The sequence below is a fragment of the Panthera tigris genome, chromosome C1, assembly GCF_018350195.1.
Source record: "Panthera tigris isolate Pti1 chromosome C1, P.tigris_Pti1_mat1.1, whole genome shotgun sequence".
In the NCBI taxonomy this organism is placed as follows: domain Eukaryota; kingdom Metazoa; phylum Chordata; class Mammalia; order Carnivora; family Felidae; genus Panthera; species Panthera tigris.
In genome coordinates, this window is record NC_056667.1 from 194,861,055 (window position 1) to 194,888,757 (window position 27,703).

Genomic DNA, 27,703 nt, shown 5'->3' on the forward strand with positions numbered 1-27,703 from the left:
ACTTACAGTAAGTATGGACTCATGAGCAGTAGTTTGCCATGGGAGAAGAAATATTGGGAAGTCTGGGACTGAAGGAAGTCTGCGGTGGAGGGATGTATATGAATCCCATGGGAGTGGGCAGTGAAGATCTTTGCATTCCCAGTTAACATCCACCAGAGGGCATCCACCACAACAGAAGGCACATTGTTGACACTGCATTGCAGCCTGTTCCCTTCCTTCTCTTTCTCCTTCTGTAGTCATTCTGAGAACACTCCTCCTTAAGGACCTAATCTCTGTGTGAGGAGAACCAAGCCTGCAACATCTGAATACACTGCATATTATGTGGCCATCCTTTCTGCAAGGTCTGCAGAAATACCCCATATTTAAACACCTCTACAGTTTTGCAGCGATATATATCAAGTGGAGTAAATACAAATTATAAATACCCTCCTATCAGTCAGGTACAGATTTTGCAGCCAAACGAGTTGCAAAAAATATTTGTCTGTAATTTTTGAATGTTAGAAGTCTGGGTTGGAGATTGTGGACCAGTATTTAAAAGCTAAATGTCTTTGTTTTCCCAAAATAGTTCATGCCTCATGAGCAGGACCCTTCAAATATTTGAATTTTACATAGATAAACACTGAAGTGTTTTTAAATCAGTCTGTAATTTGATTGACCTAAACTATTCCAAGAAAGGAAATTTATGAGTTATCTAAGGAAACTGGGCGTGTAATTTCACAAAATAGTTCTCCACTTGCCACAATTTAGGTGTTAAAAGCTTATATGCATAACTATTCTTTTAACCAATATAAAAGTATGTAATAATAATGACGAGAATTGTCATTGTTTTCAAACACTTGTTTTTATATACTGTCCCTCTGATTCTTATTCCCCAAACCTTTGATGATTATAATAACTCCAGGAAAGACAGAACCATGATTATTACTCTCCAACTCTTAAGGAGAATACAGAAAACTAAATAGTTCATTTAAAATCACATAAGTAATAAGTGGGCAGAGCCACAAACCATAACCACTCTAATCCTATGTCCTTCACACTTCCTATTCAATCACAGACACAAAATAAGGAAACCATAATAGCGGTATGATGTAGATTGTAAAACCTTCTTCTTTTAAATGAGTATGTGGACGAATGTAGTCATTCTTTTTCCTGGTAAAACAATGAAGAAATAATGTCCCATTGCTCACTCTGGAGCAAACGTGAAGACATACATTATACTGAATTCTTGATGAAAGTGAAGCTGGTCACTTGGAATTCCCAGGATGAGTTATCAATTTTGTAAAGATCTGTCAACATGCCCTTCACATCTATTGTAATTGTTTAAGATTAGATTTGATATTAAAACTATCATGCTACACAATCTATTACAAATAAGTAATCAGAAATGGTATTAGGTAAAAATTCATTGTGATTAGAAGCAGACCTCATTGATTACAAAGCTTGCTGCCACTTAACTAATCACTTTTTTGAGAAACAGTATCATGTACAAATACACTGAGGTACAGTGAAAACAGTGAGCTTAGAAGGCAATGACACTACATTCTAACTTTAAGCATGACACTCCTTTGCTGAGACTTTGGACCAATCACTTTAATTTTTTGAACTTTAATTTTCTTATTTGTGAAATGGTAGCAATAGGACCTAAATCCAAGTATATCCAACAATATTATTGCAAGTTTTAAATTACAATAAATCTATATGAAATTTTTCTGTTTTTAAATGATGATCTCATTAAATTGGCTATTCTCATCTTGTTACTTACGTGGGCATTTCTTGACACAAAATGCTCCATATGTATACTTTGCATTGAAGTTATGTTCCAGCTGAAAAGTGGTTGGATTGTAGACAAAAGTCTGGGGACATTGAGTAACACACGCTCCACTGTCATTGAAATTCATGCAGGCCTGCAACATAGCAAGTATTAATTTCATCTAAAAATAACCTTCATAACTTGTTAAAAGAACATTGCTGTAACAGCTTTGTGAGAAGGATGTATTCTTTATTATTATATTTATATTTTTACACATGTGTTCTATACTTATTTCACAAAAAGTATAAAATTTGATACTTTGTAGTCATTAAGTGCTTAGTGTTAAGTTCTAACTTGTTTTGGACTTCTAAACTTTTATAAAACTTGTTTTCCAGTGTCAATGAATATACCATCTCTACAAAGTTATTGATGTTCAAGTTACTTAGTCTCTGTCCAGTGATCTCCAAATTAATAATTGGTTTAAGTTATTAAAATTAGCTCACAGTGAAAACAAATTTTGACTCACACCATTCAAAGTGTTTATACTGAGTCTCAGAGTCTGGCACTGGCAACTGACTTCCCAATTCTACAATCTAGATTTTCCTTAAAGCTGGTGTTTGGAAAGTTCAGTGCCGGAAGCAGCATGAGAAGTACATTGGTCATCACTGTGTGGTGAGGAATCATTGGTGAGGAGCCATTTACACTGGACTTGAAGAAAAGGTTTTGGAAGGTGACTAGTCCATATAAATACAGAGTATTTGATGCTGAAATGAAGGGAAGCAGACATACTTAGCTCATGATTAAATAATGTGCTGCCATTTCCTGTGTGGCTTTCATCATAATACCACACCATTTAGTAAAAGCCATCAAGTTCAAATAAAACAGTTTGTTTCTGCTGACTTACCTATTTGCATTGAGACTTCATTTGTTAATATGTTCAAATGCATTTGAGAAGAATTAAAAACAATTTTGCCACCTGAGAGGTATTTGATATAAAATATATGTAACGTACATATACATACAAATTATATATATATGTACGTTACATATATTATACACACACACACACACACACACACACACACATATATATATATATATACACACACACACATACAAACATGGCTTTCAAAAGAGTGGATGAACTAATTCTCTTAATTGAACAACTTAAACCTTCAGAGGAATAATTTAGGCCTTGGAAGGTAAGCTCATATGAACTCTAGCTATATTTTATATTTCATCATAAATTGTATGTATGGTTATTAATAAGCACTAATTCATTTTGTTTCTTCAAAACATTTTCTTCATCAATTGTTGTTTTAGCAAGTGCTTCATCACAAACATGACAATTCCCTGACAATGGCCTACTAGATGCATAATCAGAACGAGACTCACTCATGATACATTATTCACTACGATGACATTTTCCAGGAAGAATCTATTAAAAAGCAATCAGGAAAACTCAGTGAGTTTTAATTTATGGCTATAAAACTTCATGTGTCCTCATAATTGCTTTACGAACATACTTTATGCAGTGTTGTGCACAGACTGCTTGGCAACAAAGGGACATAAACCAGAGGAATCAAACAAATTTACCTTCCAGACTGCACACAAAACAACGGAACTTACACCAAGGCCTCGGTCTGGCATTCTTGAACATTCTGTACCAAATGCCAAAGTGGAGTCATTGGACCATTCCATAAAAGTAATGAAATGAGAATTCTAAGGCTCACCAGGCACTCTGCTTATCATGATAATGGAACCATGAAAGAATGGCTATTGTTTGTGTTTCTTGTTGTTACTGCTTTGGAATTGTTACTATAACACCTGTTCGGTGTCCCCGGCATCAGGCTTTACCCCGTATCAGGTGATAGGCAAGGGAAAGCGTCTCACTTCAAAACCTGCTGAGCATCCTCCTTAAATTTTTGACATTTTTCTTTTCTTTACTTCTTCTTCCCTACTCACTTCTGCAATATATACTTTTGTTTCAATATAGGATTAGGGTAGAAAAATTAAGTTTCTTGTAACATTAAGAAAATTAAGAAATGACTATATCATAAGAGGTTTAATTTATGTTTTGCCTATTTTCAGAGTTGTGTCATTTAAAAAATGTTCAATCCTTAATATATATGTGTATTCTCTGGGTATTTCAGAATGGGAAAAAATGAATATCTCTGTTCATTGTTAATAGCAAAAACAATTACTTATTTTATTATTTTTAGCATAAAATGAAAACAATGTCTGTGTTTATGAAATTGTGGTAACTATAGTTCACAGAATTGTCTGATTCTAAAGAGCAGAAATAACTGTATTGGGGATATTAAAATGTAATTAAAACATGTCCCCAAAAAGCTATAAATGTTAATTTTAAGGAAAGAAAACTGTCCTTTTCTAAAATAAAAATCACACTGATTAGCATATAAATTGCTTTCAGCATGCGTTTGTAAATCTTATAAATTTTGAATAATATTAACTTGTAAACAAAATATACTGGGAAATAGTTAAATGAATAAATTTATGAATAATCTTGAAATCAAGAGCTATAATCTTGAAATTTAAATTCAAGAAATAAAATTCAAGAGCCCCCACTCAGAAAATTCAATGATGCAACAACATAAACAGGTAATCAATGTAAATTTTGGAAGGGAACTATTAGCTTTTAAAAGATATCTCAATATCTTTTTATCTTTTCCCCTTTTCATTCTCCAATACATCTCACCTGTAATATAAATTATGTCCGAAAGACATAATTCATTTACTATAACAGAAATATCATAGTTAATCAATAGCCACCCAGTGAGGAGATGTATTATAGGAAGGCAAAACATCTTTCTTAATCCTAAAATGGTTAAATTCGATCTTATTTTAATGAGAAGTTAAAGATTCAGTATGCCCGAATCCAACTAGAAAGGAGGGTGATCAGGAGACTAAAAGGGGATCTCCAAGACTTACAAAGCAGTCGGTGTCTTTTGGTCCTGAGCAACCTCCAGCACATTCTCTATGACAGCAGTCACTGACGTAGGGTCCATAGCACCTGCCGTCACACTGTTCTGCACACACCGTCCTTGTCACTGCAGAAGGCAGAGATGAGACTTTGATCAAAGTCAGCCACCAAAAGAAACTTCTAAGGTGCTTTGGAGTAGCTGACAAAGGCTGAGCTCTCAGGTAACAACAATCAACCCACCACTGACTCAATTCAGCTAATATGTACCAAATGAAGTCTGCAACAGGTCAAAATTATTGTACAAAAACCTTCAAAAATTAATACATACTTTTGTTTTTATCTTCTTTCTTGTTCCAGAAAGCACCTCTCGTATTTTACAAAAATATTGTACAACTTAGCAGGAAAGAATCAAATTTGAAGTAACTGAGTAAGGCATTTTGGCAGGGTGCAAAAAATGGAGTCAGCAGTGAAGTCAATTCACAATGTGCACAGTAAGATTTTATGGCAGAAGGTATCCCCACAAATAATCTAAGCTTTTTAGTAGTCAAGGGAACATAAACTTTTATATGATTCACATTATATCTTACATGATTCATATCAAGTAGATATATAAATAATGATACAGATATAGATAACTGGTCAATAGTAGCATAAGTGTTTCTATTCTTGAGATTTAAGTAAATTTCCACCAAGATTCCTATGTAAGGAACAGTGCAATATCCTCAAAAGAAGTGAAGGAGGAAGGGAAGGAGCAAGGGAGGGAGGGAGGGAGGAATGAAGGAAGGAAGGAAGGAAGGAAGGAAGGAAGGAAAGGAAGGGAGGGGCACATTCATAGTGGACACAACAAAAATTTCCATTGGTCTTTCTAACAACATCCTTTGATCCAAGCTGACAGCACTGTATCGAGGTATGCTTTAGTAAAATCAGTGCAACAGGCTGGGCATCAACATTATAGCACTGAGGGACACTTATTTCACTTATTCCAAAGAGATACTTTTTAAGTATTTAGAGAAATAAATGTTACAGAATATATATAGCACATCCCTTCTTGGCTTCCATATTTCCACTTCAATCTGCTTTCCTTTCATCTTTTTAAATAGTTCTTCAAAGCTTTCTTCATTGCTACTGTAGAAAGACTCTGACCTTTAAACAGTAGTATTCCCCCAGTTGGTCTTGACAGTTTTCTTTGGGTTATGGGCTCATGCCTAGATGAAACCATTAATTCCCTACTTTTCACACTACTTATAGATAGATGACATCAGATCCAAATCTGAATTTTCTACTGAGCAGCAGCAAGTATTACCAGGTGCCTACAAAAGACCCATTTAGATACCTCAAGATGTACAATGTGGAATGTACACTTTCTCACCTCCACCAATTGAGCATATCTGTCTCCTTTGTTCACTCCTCTTAATTAGTACCACCCATCCAGTAGCTTAGTTAAAAATTTGGGATGTGTTTTCTATTTCTCCTTTGCCCTCACTCTCACTTCGCATACCTAACAAAATTATCAAATAAAATTGCTAACTAACAGTCCTCATGACTGTCCCTCCTCTCTACTCCAACTTTTTCAAAAACATATATCTAAATTATTACATAGCCTTCTAAAAGGTTTCTCAGATCCCAATTAATCCTCTATGCTGCTCTAAAAGCAATGGCTTGAAAATACAAGCCACTGCTTATAAATCAGTGTTGTTTCGCAAGGTAAAACTTGTCATCCCTGTACTAAAGGAGGAAACCCATAACAAGGGATAAAAGTGCTTCATCAATTAAACACCACCTCTATCTATACTGGTGTCTCTCACTGTGCTTTTCACATCCATCCATACACAAACACCACTTGTGATTCCTGATTTCTTGCATCGTTTGCAATTTTGATTCTCATTGCCTTTTTATAATGCTCTCATCCATGCTAAAAACCCTTCTTGTCTTCTTATCCTGGCAAATATTCATCTATAAGATTGTATTCAGATGCCATTTCCTCTCTGAAAACTCCAGATACATTGCTAGGATGAGTTATTTTATCACTGTTTCTTCTGAACAAGGGAGAAAGTTAATGCAGACTGTGTGGTCTGAAGGACTACGCCCAAATCCTAACTCTATTCTTGTGATAGGAACAAGTTATTGAATATGTTTGTATTTCATTTTACCAGTTTTAAGATGGATTTAGTAATCATTTGTGTCTAATGGAATTGAAGATAAATAGAGACATAGGTATAAAGTGCTTCACATGGCCCCTGTTAATAGTTCTCAGGTTAGATATTATTATTGTACTTTACATTGTATCTTTTTTTTTTTAGGTTTGTTCCCTCTACTAAACTATTAGAGTAGTTTTTTGAAGTCTATTGTCTTATTATTGATGTTTTTATCCTTAGGGACTGGTACATGCTTGACACTTCCTATACAAGAAAGTAAGTATCCTTTCCAACTAAATAAATCATATATTGCCAACTTAGTGAAAGCATTTGGTTACTGCTTAATGGACATATCAAAGGAAAAGAAAAACATGCAGAGAACTAAAGAGGTAGGGTACTAAACCCTGTAAATAGACAATATTAAAATAGCCAGAAACACAGCATATCAAAATGCAAATAACTGAATTATTGCTAATTCATACATTAGACTTAAATACTCCTTAAATTTTGTTATTATTTCATGATTCTACATTTTCACTTGGACCCTTTTTATTTGAACATGATTATGATATTCATAAAATAATATATAATATTTAAGTATGAACTATATTCCTTTTTCGGACTTGATTATATTCTTACCTATGTAGTAAAAGCAATACAAACATCAAATAGAGTTTAAACTGAAACAACATTTGGATTAATTCCCTGTCTTGCTTTTATTTTGTAAAAATAGAGTTATCTGATATAGAGGATTTTGAAAGACAGATTTTTAAGCCTGGATTTGTGACAGTGTATTTTGTATTTGCAACTTGGGTCACATTAAATTTTGAAATAAATTATTTCTTTTGTAAGTATTCTAATAGAAAGTTCTACATAGTAAATCAATTTGTCCTGTTCTTTTACCTTCCTTTGCTCAAATCTCATTCTCTCAGTGAAGTCTACCCCTATTTAATACTGAATCCGTTTCAAATTACTGATTCCTGATGGACGCTACTCTTTTTTTTCTCTTTCTTTCTATTTTTCTCTTTCTCTCCCTCTCTTCTTTCTTTCCCTCCTTCCTTACATCTTTCCTTCCTTCTTTCATCTTTGTTATAGCATTGATCACCACCTAACATATTTTACAACTCACTTATTACATATTTTGTTGGTGTTTTCCAATGTTTAGAACTGTACCTGTCATGCATGTAATGGTTATTTATATTTCATATACATTATACATACACAATACATATACATATACATATACATATACATATACATATACACTACATATATGAAATATACCCAAATAAATTATATCTACTCATTAGTTCTTCATATTCATACATTGGACTTATGTTGATGTTCCTATCTTTTATCCAAGTAGTATATTTTTAGATATTCTAATTATACCATATAAAGAAAATACTTTTAATAGATATTTTGTAAAACATAAATTCTTATATAATTCCTCTCTTCCAGATTTAACAAGGCCTTTTTGAATGTACCAAAGTTGTTAACTGAAATAGCAGACATATGTTAAGTAAACAAATTATTAGATTTAAAATAAGTATTAGCCCAGTATAGTCTATTAACTTGCTTTAACTTGACAGGCATTGCTCAGCTGGAAATAGCACAAAATGAGTCAGCATTAATAGCATATAAATCACACCATATTTTAATCTTAAACACATATGACTGTTAATTTCTATTTTTAACTCTATGGTGGTTTAAGGTAAGTATGCAAAATGTTTCAGTTTCTCTTTGTTTATATATTTTGGTCTTTCCTACCAAATGAGAAAATTAATGTAGATAATGTTTATAAAGATAATTAACTATTAATTTATTTTAAAATTATATATAAAATGTTCCTATTGAGTTCAATTCTCTTATTGAGTATACTATTTAAGTATGAAAATAATATTTTAAAATCTAATCTATCATACTTCAATCTTAAGTTCAATAATAATTATTATGTTCTGAAATTTAAAAAAAATAACATTTATTCTTTTTTGAGAGACAGAAAGAAACAGAGCATGAGTGGGGGAGGGGCAGAGAGAGAGGGAGTAACAGAATCCAAAGCAGGCTCCAGGCTCTGAGCTGTCAACACAGAGCTCGATGCAGGTCTTGAGCTCACATACCGTGAGACCATGACCTGAGCCAAAGTTGGGTGCCCAACTGATTGAGCCACCCAGGTGCCCCTACACTCTGAAAATTTTAAAGCATGTACATGAAATTATTCATTCATACATGTTGAGTCAACTTTAAATTGTTCAAAATAGCAATTTCATCTATCAAGTGTTCACATAACTCATACTTTTTTCAGGACACTTTGATCTTAGATACACCATTCCATTTCAAGAACCTGCAAAGAAACATCTCTCTAAGTCATTACTTTTGAAACTTTTGACTTAAGATATTAAAAAGAGAATTATGGGTTTTTCTTCAGAAGCAGTCTATAATTCATTTTAAAAATAAAAAAAAGTATGATATATTCAACAGTAAATAGCACTTTTTGCTATCCCAGCGTTCACATGCCTTAATTCCAATTGAAAGTTCAGTAAGTATGAAATATATTTAGAAGTGTTTGCTTGACAGGTAAAAATATAAGTAAGCAAAAAGAACAAAACAATAAGCTTAATCTCTAAACAGTGATGTGACACAGTTAAGAAACATTTTTTCACATTGTTATATGAGATTTATTTTTAGAAAGAAAACATTCCCTTTGTATAATCTATTTAATGGCATTTATTGATTAATAATACTACTTAATATGAATTAAACACATCAAACTGTACTCATATTTTATTATGATGGAAACACAAAACAAAACAACAGTTCCTGAAATCAATGAGATAACTCACTTAGTCTCCATGGGAACATTGAGTTATAATTGCTTTCGTTATATTAATTTCCACCCTTGCCTGAATATTATTTCATTAGATATTCCCCTCTCATATTTAGTATCCTTCCTAAATTGCTTCATTGGGTGCATTAAAAATTTGGTCGAGGGGCGCCTGGGTGGCTTGGTCGGTTAAGCGTCCGACTTCGCCTCAGGTCATGATCTCACGGTCCGTGAGTTCAAGCCCCGCGTCGGGCTCTGTGCTGACAGCTCAGAGCCTGGAGCCTGTTTCAGATTCTGTGTCTCCCTCTCTCTCTGCCCCTCCCCTGTTCATGCTCTGTCTCTCTCTGTCTCAAAAATAAATAAACGTTTAAAAAAAAAATTTGGGTCGAATTTTAACTATCTTATTCATTGATGGTACATCACTAACTGTGATTGTGTAATATAAGATAAAATCTGGGAAGTTACGGTGTTTATTATATTGGGCTCAGCAAATTTGAGATTAGGAATGGAGATTCATCCAAAATATCCATAAGAATTAGAGGGAGAGGGGTGTCTAAGTGGCTCAGTCTGTTAAGCATCCAACTTCAGCTCAGGTCATGATCTCATAGTTCATAGGTTTGAGCCCTGCATCGGGCTCTGTGCTGACAGCTCAGAGCCTGGAGCCTACTTCGGATTCTGTCTTTCTCTTTCTCTGCCCCTCCCCGACTCATGCTCTGTCTGTCTCTCTCTCTCAAAAATAAACCTTAAAATTTTTTTAAAAAAGAATTGGATAAAGTTTAAGGAACCATACATTCCAGGGTAAGGGGATACTGTTGAAAGAATATCTGTCATCTCAAGAAATTAAAGTAAGTAGCTTTATCATGTCAGTACATCACTCATAAAAATAGTGGCTAGTTACTTCTTTATTTTATTTTTTTTTAATTTTTTTTAGAGAAAGAGTGCGAGTGGAGGAGAGGGGCAGAGAGAGAGAGAGAGAAAGAGAATCTCCAGCAGCCTCCACACTCAGCATAGAGCCCAACGTGGGGCACGGTTCCACAACCCTGGAATCATGACCTGAGCCCAAATCAAGAGTCAGACGCTGAGTCATCCAGGTGCCCTGAGTTTCTTCTTTAATTATAATAATAACCATGTTTAAAGTTACTCCCTTAGAAATTTATTTAAAGAACTTTGACAATTTAGTTAAATATTTATTACTGCTTCCTGTGAGCTACAAAAGGATAAAGAACATTCATAAATAATGCAAAACAGGGTGCTGACATAACAGTGACAAAACAAAAAGATCTCTGCCCATTAAAAAATAAATAAGGTTAAATTTAGGCAAAGTATTTATAAGTGTCTTCTTGTGTTTTTACACTCTTCCACTTTTCTCTTCTTTTCTTATCTGCTTCTTCTTTCCTCATTTCTTCCATATCCTTACCCTCAGGAGGGACTTTTGGTTCCGTTCACTTCCTCTACCCAGTGCTTCTGAACCACATTGTATATTAGAACATCTAATGGGGCCTTTCAAACTTTAATATGGGAATTCCTGTGTTAGTGAAGATTTTCATTTGGTCAACATCAGTGGGAACCTAGATTGTCCAGTCTAATAAGCTCCCAGGTAACGTCACTGTCTGCTGGTCCATAGACCATTTTGAGTAGCAGGATACAGAATACTTTAAAAAATACCTAGGAATCATTTAATTCCTAGTAAATCAAAATTACCTGCAATGTTCTAGGATTTGCCACTTAAAATTTATTTAATGTTTATCTATTTTTGAGAAAGAGACAGAGCACAAGTGGGGGAGGGGCAGAGAGAGAGGGTAACACGGAATCTGAAGCAGGCTTCAGGCTCCAAGTGGTCAACGCGGAACTCGAACCCTGAACTGTGAGTTCATGACCTGAGCAGAAGTCAGACGCTTAACTGACTGAGCCACTCACGTGCCCCTAGAACTTGCCACTTCTAATAAGCTCCCCAGGTGATTCCAATATGCAGTCTAGAGTTGAAAATCGTAACTCTATCCAATAAAAATGGGGAAAACTCTAGATTACTTATACCATTTGATTGATTGACTGACTGATTATTCTTTGTCTGAAATTTTACCACACTGACTGACCTCTTGCTCTAATTTCTTATTTGTGTTGTTAAGCCCTCTATCACTAATTGGGAGAGCAAACAAGCAAAAAATCCATATGCAAGCAGGTAGGAAGAGTTGGGAAGAAAAAAACCTAAAGTGGGAAGTTTTCAGACAGTAAAGTATGAGACTGTCAGAAAGCTGTTCCCTTCTCTCACCTAGCAGCTGCCTACATAAAAAGTATCCTGGCAGTCCCCAATTGCATTGCTAAACACACTTTAAAGGACATTGATTTTATTTTTATTTTTCTCTATTTCAACTAATATTCAGTGACCTGCACCTCTATGCTGCCTATACTATTTCTGTTTATTGACCAAATTTCTGTGTCCATGAAGCACATTATGTCCATTAAATAGACAGTGCTTCAGTGGAATGTTGTAATGTTAGGCTGTGTTCAGCTACATACTTGGCGTTTTGAACAAGAAGAAAAATGCTTGGGTTAAAGCAGAGGTGATTGGGGTTGGATGGGAAGAAGAATTTATTGACTATTAGAGTGATAAAAACACTGTAATGAGCAACTAAAAGGGCTTCTTGAACCCCTATTTGTCAGTATTTAAGGGAAATCTCTTTTGGATGCTTTAGACATCCACTTAATTACAGACAAGGGGCTTGATGAAATGCTCCCTAGAGGTAATCCTTTAGTTCTATGATCCAATACTTGTTCCTACGAGTGGTAAAATTGTAACTAAAAAAAAAAAAAAAAGAAAAAAAAAGGACACTCTGGGTTATGCAACATGCTTTTAGAAGGCTACTATCATCAGGATATACTTTAATGAAACAAATAAAGCCTATGAACCATCCAAGAACACACACTACTTCTAGAGCTTGCTGAAATGAGTAGAAAATCAAGTTTAATGAAACTAACACCAAACTATAGACCACTACTCATTTTCCCAAAGGAGAACAACTGGACACGTTTGTGTGTCCAGGGCCAGGTTAACTCTAGGAATCACATAGGAAAGTTTAAAATAAAGATGCCTCTCCTCCTACATTTGATTTAGTAAGTCTGGAGAAAGGGCCAGAATTTTTTTTTTTTTCTTATTAGGAGCCCTGAGGTTTTCATAACTCGCCTTGAAAACCAACAACTCAAAACCTCTGCTGTAAGACCCTTTTTTCTCCCTAATGAGAGGTTACATTAGGAAGGGTAAAGCATTTATTTAGATGGGAAGGCAGAGGTGAAAATGGGTCTTAAACTGCTGCTTCCTATCTCATGCTAGCTAGATCACAGAATGATGAAGTCAGTAATTGCTGCCACGCAGAGTAAGCCCTTAAGATACATTAGGCTGTATCCTAATTTGGACAAGGAAGGAATTTGAACCTTGAATAATTTATCAATTCTTTCAACCAATAACATAAGACTTAAACACTGGAAAAAGGCATTCAGGGAAGGATTTTATTTTTTTTATTTATTTATTTATTTATTTATTTATTTATTTATTTATTTATTTATTTTAAATAATGGAGTCCAGGAAAACAGAATTATTAAAAAAAAAAAAGTGTCTGTATCTTCCAAATTACTGCAAGCATACCCATTTTCACATCACAGAAGAAAATGCAATTTACTATCTTTTATTCCTAATTCCTAATTAGTGGGAACTAGCTAGGCCATACCATGAGGTATACACTCCTGTAGGTGACATAATGGTTTAATCCTAAGTGCAGTAACTGCCATAGTTCACCTGAAAAACATGGCAAATGCCCACAAAGCCATTACTGAAACTGACATTCAGAGTCAGTTAATAAAGTATGCTCAGATTTTAGCAGCTATTAGTGAGGTTTGACCCTTGTCCCAGATAAATCCCTGGTGACCCATGGGGTATGACATGATAATGTTGTTAGTTGTGTTAAATAGGAAAGGAATCTTGTCACATCCATTCTTCATCACTAGCTGCTTTCTTCATTTATTTAATGAAGTTTTATTCAACCTATTTCTTTAATGACATGTTCAATGATTCATTGAGGGAACTTAAAACTGATTTTAAAATACACACTTGGGCATCAGGGAAATTCTCCCCTTCTAATACGCTATTAACATTACCAAAGTTTATGAGTTAGAATTCGAAAAGCCGATAGCATTCTACTACATTAATTATAAAAATATTCTTGAAATTCTTCTATATATATATAGGTTTCAAAATAATAAAGGAAGCATATGAATCTGCATAAGAAAACCACAAAGAGACTCCTAAAGAATACGTTTTTACATTAGAATTGAAAGCTGCACCTATACCACACACATAAATGATATGCTGTCACAAACCAAGAAATCAGGAAAAATCTAACATTGAATTTTTCTGAATCACCTCAAATTATGGTTGACCACACATCTCTACATCCAGATTTAGCAAGAACAAAACAAAACAAAACCTACCTTTTTTGCTTATATTAGTATATCAGGATAAGTATGTCCTTATCCAAAATATCAATGAATGAGGATAAAGATAACCTCTCCTACTCAATAAACACCTGATGAGTCTCCTTCTCGAAAGAGAGGTGGGGTGGGAAATGCTGCCGATTTTGTGATGAAAATAATCACAAATATTAAAATGGAAAAGACAGAGCCACACATCAGTTAAACAATGAACAAAGATTTCCTGACCTAATGTGTGCTATCTAGTCTAAATTTCTCATTTTATTGATGAAAAAACTGGAGTTGAACTAAACTGACTTTCCAATGGACAAATCCAAAATCACATCCAACCATTTCTAAGGGATTAACACTATGTGTTCAGGGTTTTCCAGGCAGTTTCTAGTTTGCTCACATCACAGCAGAGCCCATGCCTAGTAATCAATTTGGGAATTAAAATACCAAATGATGCTGAAATGCTAGGAGAAATATTACATTTAATAGCACTAGCAAACTCAAAGCTATTGTCAGCTAAATTAATGTGCCCCTTTCTAATGTCAAATTTTTTTCCTTTTTCATCCAAATCCACACTCATTCACTTTGTTTTTATCTCAAATAAAGGGTTGCTCATTTTCCTGTTTTAGGTTATTCCTGAGTCCCAGGTTGCCCAGTCCCATAATATTCAAGGCCAAATTCTTGCATTGGAAATTATTTATGTTCTCTCTTTTACAATTAATGTCTTTACTGGCCATTCCTTCAAGGACAATACTCAAGATTCTTGTATTTTAAGTAAGTTAAAAAAAATAATCTTCCCTTTACCTCATGATCTTCATTACCCTCAGAGAGCCAAGCATTTTCAAGAGTTACCTATAACACATACTTGCAGATATGTCTCAAGTATCTATCCCCAGTCCTTCTTTACAATATCTGTGAATATCTCAGTTGAGTTTCCATTTACTAACTAATTATTTATTGGGCAGTTCTACGTGGATGAATCAGGGATATTTAAGACTTAGAAAGGACATAGCTAAACTCCCTTATTCCCATTCTCAGTTCAGCCACAACACTATTCTCCCCCTATATACTCAGTCCCAGTGACTATTTCTATCATCGATTCAATTGCTCCAACTCAAAATTGGAATTCATGCCAAATCCCCCTCTTTTCCTTTACAACCAAATCAGCTTCATTACCATGGCTTATTATAAGTTGTATTCTCTATCTCTTAAATTGCCTCCTTCTCATCCTGGTTCTTTGTATGGCGTGTTCTAGGTCCTTCTTCTGCCCATCTGATGTCTATACATTCTTCAAGGATCATCTTGGTAAAAATCTCCTTTGTTAACTCTTCACCAAATCCCTTAACTGGAACCCATTATTCTGTATCTCCTCCCCCTTCTTTCTTGGTGACCTCACTTAATGCCATACAGACTTCTAGTCTAGCAGTTATCCCATTGTATTGTAAGTTGGCAATCCAAGTTAATTATCCCTGTGTTACAGATGAAGAGGTTAACATTTAACAATTATTAACTAGCCTATCCTAGGTCACAGGATAAGTTATTATAAAGTAGGGTTTTAAATTCGTTTCCAGACTCCTATATATCTTCATCAATATGTTTACATTAATAACCTCAAACAATGAGTGTCTAAATTTAAAAACCGAAGGTGGTAGAGGTGGGAGGAAAATAGTTTCAGAAGCTATTTTAAGTACAACATTGAATAACAATCTGCATGAACCTTCTTTACATTCTTGAAAAATAGTTTGTTTTCGAGTCATTTTAACTAACAACACAATTATGAGTGGTGAGTAATGAAAATTAAGATATTACTCAAATAATTTTAAAGCTTATAACAAGACTCCTACAAATAAGATTATTTTATATTTAGCATTTTATGAAATCTCATATATGCCTGAGTTCAACCTACTGATTTTACAGAGGAGGAAACTGAGGCCCAGATAGGGCCCATTTTTCAAGTCCATATATCAATAATAATAAAAATAAAAATTTAGAGTGGAACTACCTAAAAGAGTTGCACCACAAACATTCTTTAAGCATAGCAGGAAGGCTATTTTCAAACTGTTACTTTTCTTCTCATAGAACATGTTTGAGATTTTGTTAAAATGTTAATCATGCCTACCTAAAAGTTAAATTATACTTCTTTACAGTGTTTTTTCAAAAAGAATTTTGGTTGGGATGAGCACTGGGTGTTGCCAATTTGACAATAAATTATATTTAAAAAAAAAAGAATTTTGTTTCTGTTTTGTTTTTAAATCACAATTCAGACTACAGAAAACTAAACAAACAACATTTTATATCATGGGTCAGTACACATATACATGATGAAAAGTTTTAAAAATTATATTAACCTGGATTATGTGCAAAGCATTTTGATACAGTTTTTTTTTTATTCTATTCTAATGTGGTCTATTTATTCTAGTCTAGTTTATTTCAACATAAGTTTAATGTTGGTCAGGGTCCACTGAAGTGATACTATAATCCACTGATGAGTTGCAAACAGTAGTTTGAAAGCTTTGCTCAACTGCATAGACAAATGTCAAAATAGGAAAGTAGAGAAAATGGTCCTGGTGTTCCTTTTACAAATGTGAGCCAAATACAGATGTGAGCCAAACTGGCCTTCTCATGAATTCAGGAACTTAAAGCCATTGGAGATGACATTTCCTTTCTTTGCATTTTTAGGATGCCAAAGACTATGGGGATTATTTTACTTCTACTATCATAACTGGAAATTTGGGGCAGTTAAGTCTGAATTTCTCCTACATGACAGTATGGTAAGCTGTGAGCCAATATAAAACAACATTTGGGAGTCTCTTTGAGCAACATATTTATACAAAACAATACATTATAGATATTAAATAAAGCTTTTTTAATAAAGCTTTTTATGCATTATTAATATATGTTAAAATAAATTATCATTTCTGTAATGTGGAAAGAACTGGGCATCCCCCAATTTTTTTTTTTTTGTTTTGTGATAAAGAGAATATATTTTTTTATTATTCTTTCCTTTTAAAGATTCTGAAATTACATAAATAATACAAACTCTTAGAGAAATATACGTAACTACAGATATAATTTTTTTTAGAAAAAAAAACAGAGCAATAACCAATGCCAATTTTTGGGTTTCTATAGATCCTTTGCCTCCCTGTTACAGTTTATGGTAGTATAACAGTTAAGAGAGCACGAAATACACAGCCAAAAGTAATTTGAGATACTAATCAAGATTTCTTCTGGCCCCATACTTTATCCTTACCAGAAATTATCATTCTTTTTTAATTTTGACAATCTAACAGTGAAAATTCATAGCTTTTATATCATTGGTTATAAGCGAGGCCAAACACTCTTACAAATTTCCTGTGTAAGTTTTTAATTCTTTTTAATTTTATTAAAAATATTTTGTTTTAGGGGGCACCTTGGTGGCTCAGTCAGTTGAGCTGACTTCGGCTCAGGTCATGATCTTGTAGTTCCTGAGTTTGAGCCCCACATCGGGCTTGCTATTCTTAGGGCCTAGCGGGCTTTGGATCCTCTGTCTCCCTCTCCCTGCCCCTCCCCTGCTTGCTCTCCCTCTCTCTCTCTCTTTCTCTCTCTCTCAAAAATAAATGAATATTAAAAAAAATTGTTTTAGGAGGGGAGATGCGTGGGGAATGGACTATATAGGTGATGGGTTTTAAGGAGGGCATTTGTTGTGATGAGCACTGGGTGTTATTTGTAACTGATAAATCACTAAATTCTACTCCTGAGACCAATACTACACTATATGTTAACTAACTTGAATTTAAGTAAAATCTTGGAAAGAAAAAAAAAATTCTTCAAAAATTAAAAACAAAAAACATTATAATGTAGTTAAAACGATCTTTTCTTCCTTTTAAATCTGAATTATGTTTAAAAAGATCTTCATCATCCCATAATTTTTACCTACATTTTTAATGCTTCAATTATTGTATGCTTTTTAAAAAATTTGTCTACAATTCTATAATCCTTAGTCTATTTCATGCTTTTTTAAACTTTTTTTTTTTTTTCTTTAAGTAGGTTCCAAGCCCACGTGGCGCTGGAACTTAGCACCTGAGATCAAGAGTTCCATGCTCTACCAACTGAGCCGGCCAGGTGCCCCTAAACTTTTAATGTATAATTCATCCCGTGTCTTTTGTTCTGTGGTAGGGGTCTAACTTTATTTTATTATGTACTATGACCCTTTTGTTCCAACCCTATTTATTGAATAATCTATGCTTTGTTACTTTTTTCTAAAAGAAATGCCAACTTTATACAACTAAATTACTATATAGATTTTAGTCTCCATCTGGACTTTCTATTAGATTCCATTGAGCCAATTCTATTTTGAACTAATACCATATTATTTGTTAAAAAAAGAGACAGCAAGCTCAAAATGGGGTCCAGTTGATAAACCACATGTCAGCAAACCAGTACTTTATGCCTAATCTAATTGCAGTTTCAACCCCCCAGGAGTGTAAACTTTAACCAGTCAACACAGAATTACCTGGGTAGCATTAGTGGGATAATCCGCCCCATAGACTCCTCCCATTCTCCTTAGGAAAACAACCTTGCCTGAAACAATGCATTCTTTACTAACAGTTTCCTCCTTTCCACCCTTTTTTTTTTTTTTTTTGCCTTTAAAAAGCTTTCCTTTCCTACAGCTCAGCAGAGCTCTCTTCCATTGCTAGATGAGATGCTGCCAGATTCATGAATCAGTGAATAAGGCCAATTTGATCCCTACTTAGTTTAATTTTTGTTAACGGATTTGGTGGCAGCAGCAAGATGGAAGGAGACCACCTACCCCTTTGGGAACAAGAAACACAGGGTGGCACCCACTAATACTTGGAGTTCACTGTCTTTCTCATTGTTTCCAAAGGCCATGGCTAAATTCCTTCTAGGTTCGCAGCTCCACTGTCTCTGCACGGAGCTCCCAATCCTATCTGGCTTTCCAATCCAGGGCAGATCAGCTGGAGTTGGAGCTAAACCTCTAGCCTTTCAGACCACAACCTGCAGATTTTTGAACGGGAAACTCCCAGTCTTTAATTCTGTCTGTCCCAAGATCCACAAAAAGACTGTTAGTGCCATTGCACAGTTCACATCCATACTGAGCCCCTAATTCCACAGTCTGCAATTGTTGGAGTCTGCTGGTGTAATTCTTTCCTGAGTCCAAGGTTCCACAGGGATTACCGGTATTACACACAGGGCCTTCTCTGGGCCAGGACGCAGTGACTAACATCTCTTGGTTACTGCTGACATATTAAGGTACACATGTTCGTTTGCCTTGTTTTTGTGTAGATAAAAAAAAAAAAGCTATAAAAACTGGTGGCCATGGGTGGAGCTCTGAAGAGTTGTTCGAGTGCTCACCACCAGACCCAAAGACTCCTATGTTAGAATACGCTGGCCATGGAACAAGTTAGATTGACCACAGGTCAACGGCAAATGCTATAAAATGTCTGTCCGAAAAGGTACACTGTAAACACTGCACAGTCCCCAAATCAGTGGCACATCTCCTTTAGGTATTAGTTTGGCTCAGAGAAACCCTTAGCTAATGGGATCCTTAAACTCTAAAGAATCAAGCACACATTCTAGTATACCTGCTTATTTTATACCTAAGAATTATGGTCCCGGAAACTATAAATACCTGCAAAAATGGCAAAATCTTCCTAAGCTTGTTTTGTGTCATGAAAATGTGGCTTGGTAACTCTTAGGTTGAGGACTCCAAAATATGACCAGATAGAAATGTGGGTTGAACTCCATCTGTGGTTAGGGTCCTATTAAACTATTGCCATCCCTCCAGGGAATGACAATGTCCATTAGAAGGAATGTTCCAAATAGATGAGATCATTCATTTAGGAAGTGTTCTTAAAAGTAACAGTTCACAAATCACACAAACCTATAGGAACGGAATACATATTTTAATTGGTATGCAGAAGCTTCTAAAAGGCTTTAAAAAATACCTTCGTTAAAGTTTAATTGCAAAAAGCTGATGAAAAATTAAAGACAAAGAGGTACCTAAAACAAAGATTGTAAGACTGTTCTAACTTCTACTGCTCCCCTCTATCTTCCTTTATTTGAGCAGCCAATCTGGTAACACTATGTCTGAATTGCACTTCCACTCTGAAGAGACACAAGACCTAAACAAAAGTCCACCAAGTTAATGGCTTTATAGGCATCCTTGCATCTACCTTTGAAGGAGGGCCTCCATACAGTCCACTCCCAGAGCTGATGAGACTCTGAGAGTTTTTCTATTAAACTGCTATATTTACTCCCCTAAGCAGCCAAGGGGAAACTAAATTAAAATTAATTTTAAAAGCCTTGCCAAATTTTAGTAAATATCAGAATTACATGCTTCACTTTAAACTCCACTCAGAACCCACAGATGGGATCTGGAAAAACTGGCAGAGGCCAGCTAAAGTGAGAATTCTTACCAGGGTCACCTCCCCCTATATCACTGTCTGTAGTAGATAAAGGAAAATAAAATATCTTTTATTTGTCAGTAGATAAAGGAAAATAAAATATCTTTTGTATCCTCTTTGGGGATACCTCTTGAGTCCAAGCGGTCATTCAATATTGCCAGATATATGTACTGCTTGTCCCAGCTGAAACCTGACAAGATATTTAAAAGAAATGTGTAAGTATTTCTGTAGTCAAAAGCTGGACAAATTGGAAGCTGATATTCAGAGCCTGGTAAGAACCTTTTTTTTTTTTTTTTTTTTTTTTTTTTTTTTATGGCTTCATCCCTAAGCAAATTGAAGATAATGCAGTTGGATGGGTGGACCAGCCTATAATGTCATTTAAGCCACAACCCAATTCTTTGAGGAGTTAGAAGCTTCCTTATCTTACAACTCTCTATAAAACTAGAAATGCAGCTCTTGAATCAATTTGAAGTTCTTTACTCAATTTCAATATTCTTTTTTTAGGAGCCCCCAAACCACCCGTATTTATCAAAAGTCTTGTAAATTATGGCCTTAGGAAAACCAAAGTCCTTCTTGGAGAAACCTGAATTCCTTCCCTGTTAATTCTTACCTAGACCATCCCCAACTCCTAAGTCTAAAGGAAAGAAAGTCTATTTAAAAATACAAACTGCACCTCGGTGGTTCAATTGGTTAACCATCCAACTCTTGATTTTGGCTCAGGTCATGATCTTGCCTTTCATGAGTTGGAGCCCTGCATTGGGCTCCACGGTGACAGTGTGGAGCATGCTTGGGATTCTCTCTCTCCCCCTTTCTCTCTACCTCTCCCCTGCTCACACACATGCTCTACCTCAAAATAAATAAGTAAACTTAAAAAAAAATAGAAATACAAACTGCTCTACAGCAAGATTACTTGTTAAGGACAAATTCAAATCCTAAATGACTTCTCCACAAATATTAGTAATAAAAAGCTTGAACCACAGAAGCTATAAGGTCTCTGTTTACTTCTACCTGTATGTTTATATGAGTCCATATATACGTGTTATAGATGTGTGGTATTTTTCTACCTCTAGAGGGTATTTTACCTAAGTTAATTTGTAAAAGAAACTATTTAATTGGCTTAAACAAAGAAGCACTTATACAAATATAATATTCTTAAATTCTGAAAAATATAATAGAAACTTAATCCAAATGACTTTCAGGTTCAGGAAATAGTTGGTATTAAAGCTAGTTTGAGTTTGTTGGGTTAATTAAAACAGGCATATTTTTAGAGTTATCAGCATTAAATATAATACTTTTATTCTATCTAGGCTTCTAAGAGTCAAATAAGTTCATGTATCTTACAAAATTTGTCAGCAAGAAAAATAGCTTGAGATGATAGCTGACTTTCCCTGATGTATCATGAAGTTTTTATGTGTAGTCCAAACATAATTGTTAAGAACAAGTAAGTTAAGTAGATTTAAGTAGTATAAAAAGGTTTTGGGTGAACTTTTTATTTTTTATTTTTTATTTTTTTTAATTTTTTTTTTTTTTAACGTTTATTTTTGAGACAGAGAGAGACAGAGCATGAACGGGGGAGGGTCAGAGAGAGAGGGAGACACAGAATCTGAAACAGGCTCCGGGCTCTGAGCTGTCAGCACAGGGGCCCGATGCGGGGCTCGAACTCACTGACCGTGAGATCGTGACCTGAGCCGAAGTCGGCGCTCAACCGACTGAGCCACCCAGGCGCCCCGGGTGAACTTTTTAAATAGTTTCCTCAAATATTTGGTAACCTGAAACTTTAAAAAAAGTTTTGCTAGGTTAAGTTAAATAATGTCAAGTTAAATTCATTGAATATCTAGATAATTTCTAAATAAGGTAAAATATTGAACACTAATTACTCAACATAGGTTTACCCATTTTTGTTTCCTTTTACAAAGGAATTAAAAATATTTGGGTGTAGGAGCACCTGAATGGCTCAGGAAGTTAAGCACCCAATTCTTGATTTTGGCTTAGGTCATAATCTTGCAGTTTGTGAGATCAAGCCCCACATTTGGCTCTGTGCGGAGTGTGGAGCCTGCTTGGGATTATAATCACTAATAAAATAATATTTGAGTCTATTAGTAAATATGTTTTATGGCATGCTGAGAAATTTTCTATGAGAAAGCAGGTTTCTAGAAATTATAAAAAAATAGTTTCCAAATCTGGTAATCTATAGAATGTTAATGTAAAAGACAGTTTATAATCTCTTATTTCTTAGTTTTCACCAAAAGTTAAAATTTTCTTAGGGTTAAAATTCTAATATATTAACTAAAACTACTAGAAATAATAGGGGAAAGAAATTTTATGTGCATCAGGACTGGTTAAGTTTGGAATGAATTTAATTAAGAAAAAGTTTTAATATCAAAAGCAACCTGGTACAAAATTATCATTCAGTTTTCTCAAAGGACAAAGTTTTCTTGGAATATTGTTTTGTTCTTGATAAAAGACTGTAAGGTGGGGGTGGGGGCACCTGGATGGCTCAGTCGGCTAAGCAACCCATTCTTTTTTTTTTTTAATATATATTTTTGAATGTTTATATTCATTTTTGAGACAGTGAGAGACAGAGCATGAGTGGGAGAGGGGCAGAGAGAGAGGGAGACACAGAATCCGAAGCCGGCTCCAGGCTCTGAGCTGTCAGCACTGAGCCCAATGTGGGGCTCGAACTCATCAACCACAAGATCATGACCTAAGCCGAAGTCTGGTGCTCAACTGACTGAGCCACCCAGGCAGCCCTCAAGCAACCAGCTCTTAATTTTGGCTCAGGTCATGATCTCACGGTTGTGAGACTGAGCCTTGGCTTGAGACCCAAGTCAGGCTCTGTGCTGAACATGGAGCCTGCTGAAGATTCTCTCTTTCCCTCTCTGTCTGCCTCTCCTGTGCTCACTGGTTCATAAAATAAAATAAAAATAAATAAAATGAAATGATTATAAAAGGTTTTTCTTTACCTTTTAAAGTAATGCATCCAGAAAACAAGTATTCTGTGTTTTGTCAAAATAATTTCCTGTGTTTTTTTTTTTTTAATTAGGTCTTTGATGATGTAAAAAAAATTGAATCTTCTCTTAAAAGAGCTAAAGATTTTTTTTAACAACTAACTTCTGTATTTGCCTGCAAAGTCTTTAATTGGCACCATGTTTAAATTAAAAATTAAGCACTGTTTTAAGGTGATCTATGTTCCTATTTGCCCAACTGCTATAAAAACTTTTTGATATTTTTAGAAACCACAAGTGTTGGTGAGATGTGGAGAAAAAGGAATAATCTTGCACTGTTGGTGGGAGTGCAAGCTGGTACCATTGTGAAAAGCAGTATGGAAGTTCCTCAAAAAGTTAAAAATATAACTACCCTATGATCTAGTAATCACAAACCTGAGTATTTACCCCAAAATCAAAAACACTAATTCAAATAATACATGCACACCTATGTTTATAGCAGCATTATTTAAAGAGCCAAATTATGGAAGCAGCCCAAGTGTCCATCGATAAATTAATGGATAAAGAACATGTGATATATACATATATATAGTGAAATTAAGCCAGCAAGAGAAAGAGAAATACCTTATGATTTCACTCATATGTGGAATTTAAGAAACAAGACAAATGAGCAAAAAATGAAAGAGAGAGAGAGATAGAGATAAACCAGGAAACAAACTCTTAACTATAGAGAATAAATTGATAGCTACCAGAGGAGAGGTGGATGGGGAGATGGGAGAAATAGATGATGGGGATTAAGGAGTGTACTTGCGATGAACACAAGGTGATGTATGGAATTGTTCAATCACTATGCTGTATACCTGAAACTAATATAACACTGTGTGTTAACTATACTGAAATTAAAATAATTAAAGTAAAAGCTTAATAAACAAAATTTAAAAATAACGTTTTTGGTATTTTTGACAAAATTCCCCAAAATCAAATCCTATATGAAGTCTTTTTGATTTGAAACTAACTTTGGGATTTCCCACAGGGTCTCTGGAACATTTCAAAAGATTTGTTTTCTCTCTTTATAAAAAGGATCATGTTAAACTAATCAGGGTTGTTTGAAATGCTAAACTGCATGGGAAGCATTGTCAAATAAGAATCACTACGAAGCCGGGGCGCCTGGGTGGCGCAGTCGGTTAAGCGTCTGACTTCAGCCAGGTCACGATCTCGCGGTCTGTGAGTTCGAGCCCCGCGTCAGGCTCTGGGCTGATGGCTCGGAGCCTGGAGCCTGTTTCCGATTCTGTGTCTCCCTCTCTCTCTGCCCCTCCCCCGTTCATGCTCTGTCTCTCTCTGTCCCAAAAATAAATAAAAAACGTTGAAAAAAAAAAAAAAATTAAAAAAAAAAAAAAGAATCACTACGAAGCCTTCTTTATGCTGTGTTTGTGTAGGTATATGTTATACATATTCCAGGATTATATGACATTCTTGGAAATCTGGTATTATCAGTCATAATTTTTTATTATCTTAAAATGTGGTATATCACAAAAATTGCAAAATTTTCTTGTTAATTTCATTAAAATGAACTCTTATCAGATCTTAATAATAGATATTTTTAAAAGTCTTTTGTCATTTACAGACAGTTATAGTTTTACTCAAATGTTTATGCACAAGTATTCTTGTACTTCATCTGCAAAAGTACTTCATCTCCAAGGAGATTCATGGAAAGGATTTTTTTTTTACTAGTTCATGTTTTTTGATAAATCTAAAATCGCAAAACTGAATTGGGTGAGAATTTCCAGAAAAATGAACAAGATTCAGGCAGAACAAGGATTAATATGGGACTGAGTGAATTGACGAGGACTTTTTATCTGAAACATTGCTGGTTCTTTAATGTTCTTTTTTTTTCAGATTTTAAGAATTTTTTTTCTCTTTTCTCTTAAGCTATCAATAATTTGGTAAAGTATACCTTTGTGAACAAAGGTGAGACATTTACATTTTCTCCCTACCTAATCCCTCCAGAATTAGAAAACTCTTGAGCATTCTTTTCATGGCAATATAGTTAGTAATTTGCATAAGTTCAATGAGATTCTGTTCCCTTTGTAATAGGATTGATTATATCACCAAGGTTTTACTAGAATGTCATATTTGAAATAGATATGCACAGACTCAGACTGACCAGGCAGTTTTAAGGAGCTGAGACTGACTTTACAGAGGCAATAAATCCTCTTAGAAAAAATCAGCCTGGCACCTTGCTTATAAAAATCAGCCTGGCACCAGCAAAGCAATCTTAAAAAAAAGCTTATATGGTCTGTCATTATCTTGTTGCACTTATGTAAATACTCAGGCCAAATCTAATGCAAACAAATCAGTTTCACCATGATTATCCTTAGAGAACAAAGAAATGGGGATAATTAGGAGAAAAAAATTATGTGTGCACCTTTGTCTATATCAGATTCTAATCCTGTTAATTGCCTTTGAGATTTTGTTATATACCTGTAAACTAGACTGACACCTGAATTATTCTAGTTTTCTAACAAACAAACAAACAAACAAACAAACAAACTGGCTATGAATCTCCAAACTAACGTGTCCAACTTTCTCACAGTCTTCTGACATGGAATCACTAAGAACAAAGACTACCCTTGAACCTCCTTGGAAGGTTCCCATATGGTGGCCAAACCCGTACGGTAGCCAAATATCAGGGACATGGATCCTGGATATACATCTCACAGTTGAAGAAGTCTACGCCTGACACCTGGTCCTGTGAAAATGCTAGAGAACTCCAAATCAGATTGAGGTAGATTGCTTCCCTCAACATGCCAGTTCAAGATGTCATACTTAAACTAAACTTGGAATGCTTCCTTCTTCCCTTTCTTTCCTTAACTCTAGTATTGGTCTGGAAAGATAATGCCACCATCCATATTGCCTTTGTCATTGCAAAGAGGGTAGAGAGTTAAATTCTGGGTCTTAAGTGAGATTATTTTTTTAATGTTTATTTATCTTGAGAGAGAGATAGAGAGAGAGAGAGAATGCACACAAGCAGGGGAGGGGCAGAGAGAGAGAGGGAGAGAGAGAATCCCAAGCAGGCTCCACAGGGACAGCACAGAGAGCCCAAAGCAGGGCTCAATCCAATGAACCATGATATCATGACCTGAGCCAAAATCAAGAGTCAGATGCTTAACCAACTGAGCCACCCAGGTGCCCCAGATTCTGGATTTTACGACAACTTTTTTTTTCAGGCTAGCAGAAAACCTAAATGACTCTTGGCTTAAATGGACAAATGAAAAAATCCTGCAAGTGAATCCATTAACATGCCACTTAATGGGAGTTTGTGTCCTGACAGCATTTATCTTTGTGGTTGTTATTATTCTCCTTGGGCTTGTTAAAGCCCAGATACCTGGCACATAGCCAGACAATGTCTTTTAGATAATCTAAGTGTGCCTACAACTTTCTACAAAGATATCTCATTGGCTGATTCCCCTGGATTTATACTGTTGAGTTAGAAAGGAATTACCAGAAGGCATTCATGATGGGATTCATTTCCTTTGGCAGGGTTATATTTCCCTGGTTAGGAGTAAAGTTAAATGAGAATGGGTTCAAAAATCCTTCCTTAATTCTTGAAATATTGCAGAATCTGCTGGTAAGACCATAACCGCCCAAGAAATATCCATAGACTCTCTGACCAAAGTTGTCCTTGATAACAGAATAGCCCTTGATTGTCTTTTATCTGAACATAGAAGTGTTTGTGCTAGTGCTGACACTACCTGCTCTACCTGTACTAACATTTCTGGAGAAGCTGAAACTCAGTTAAATAAAGTCACTGAGCAAGCCACTGGGTTTAAAAAAGGTGTCTCCTGGGGTGCCTTGGGTGGCTCAGACGATTAAGCGTCAGACTTTTGATTTCTTCTCAGGTCATGATCTCACAGGATTGAGTCTTGCATTGGGCTCTGCACTGACAGTGTGGAGACTGCTTGGGATTCTCTCTCCCTCTCTGCACCTCCCTGTTTGCACTCTCTTCCAAAATAAGTATATAAACATTAAAGAATAAAAACAAAAACAAAAACAAAACAAAACAAAAAAAGATGTCTCTTTCCACAGGGTCTTAGTTTGCCTTATTTGATTTTGATTGGTTTGGGTCTTGGGGAACATGGCTTTGAAGTGCATTTGAAACATTGAAAATTATTCTGCTTATAAGAATCATAGTAATCTCTCTGCTGTGTTATATTCTCTCAAAAGCTTT

The 27,703-nt window shown here is 35.1% G+C and overlaps 1 protein-coding gene across 1 annotated transcript in view; it reads right to left on the reverse strand.

The window, feature by feature from the left end:
• ERBB4 (erb-b2 receptor tyrosine kinase 4) overlaps positions 1-27,703 on the reverse strand; it is a 710,253-nt gene that overhangs the window by 306,358 nt on the left and 376,192 nt on the right. The window contains exons 6-7 of the mRNA XM_042993912.1: positions 4,703-4,821; positions 1,763-1,904 (exon numbers count right to left, since the gene is read on the reverse strand). Of these exons, the coding sequence (XP_042849846.1) occupies positions 1,763-1,904; positions 4,703-4,821 (261 nt within the window). The remainder of the gene's footprint in view (positions 1-1,762; positions 1,905-4,702; positions 4,822-27,703) is intronic.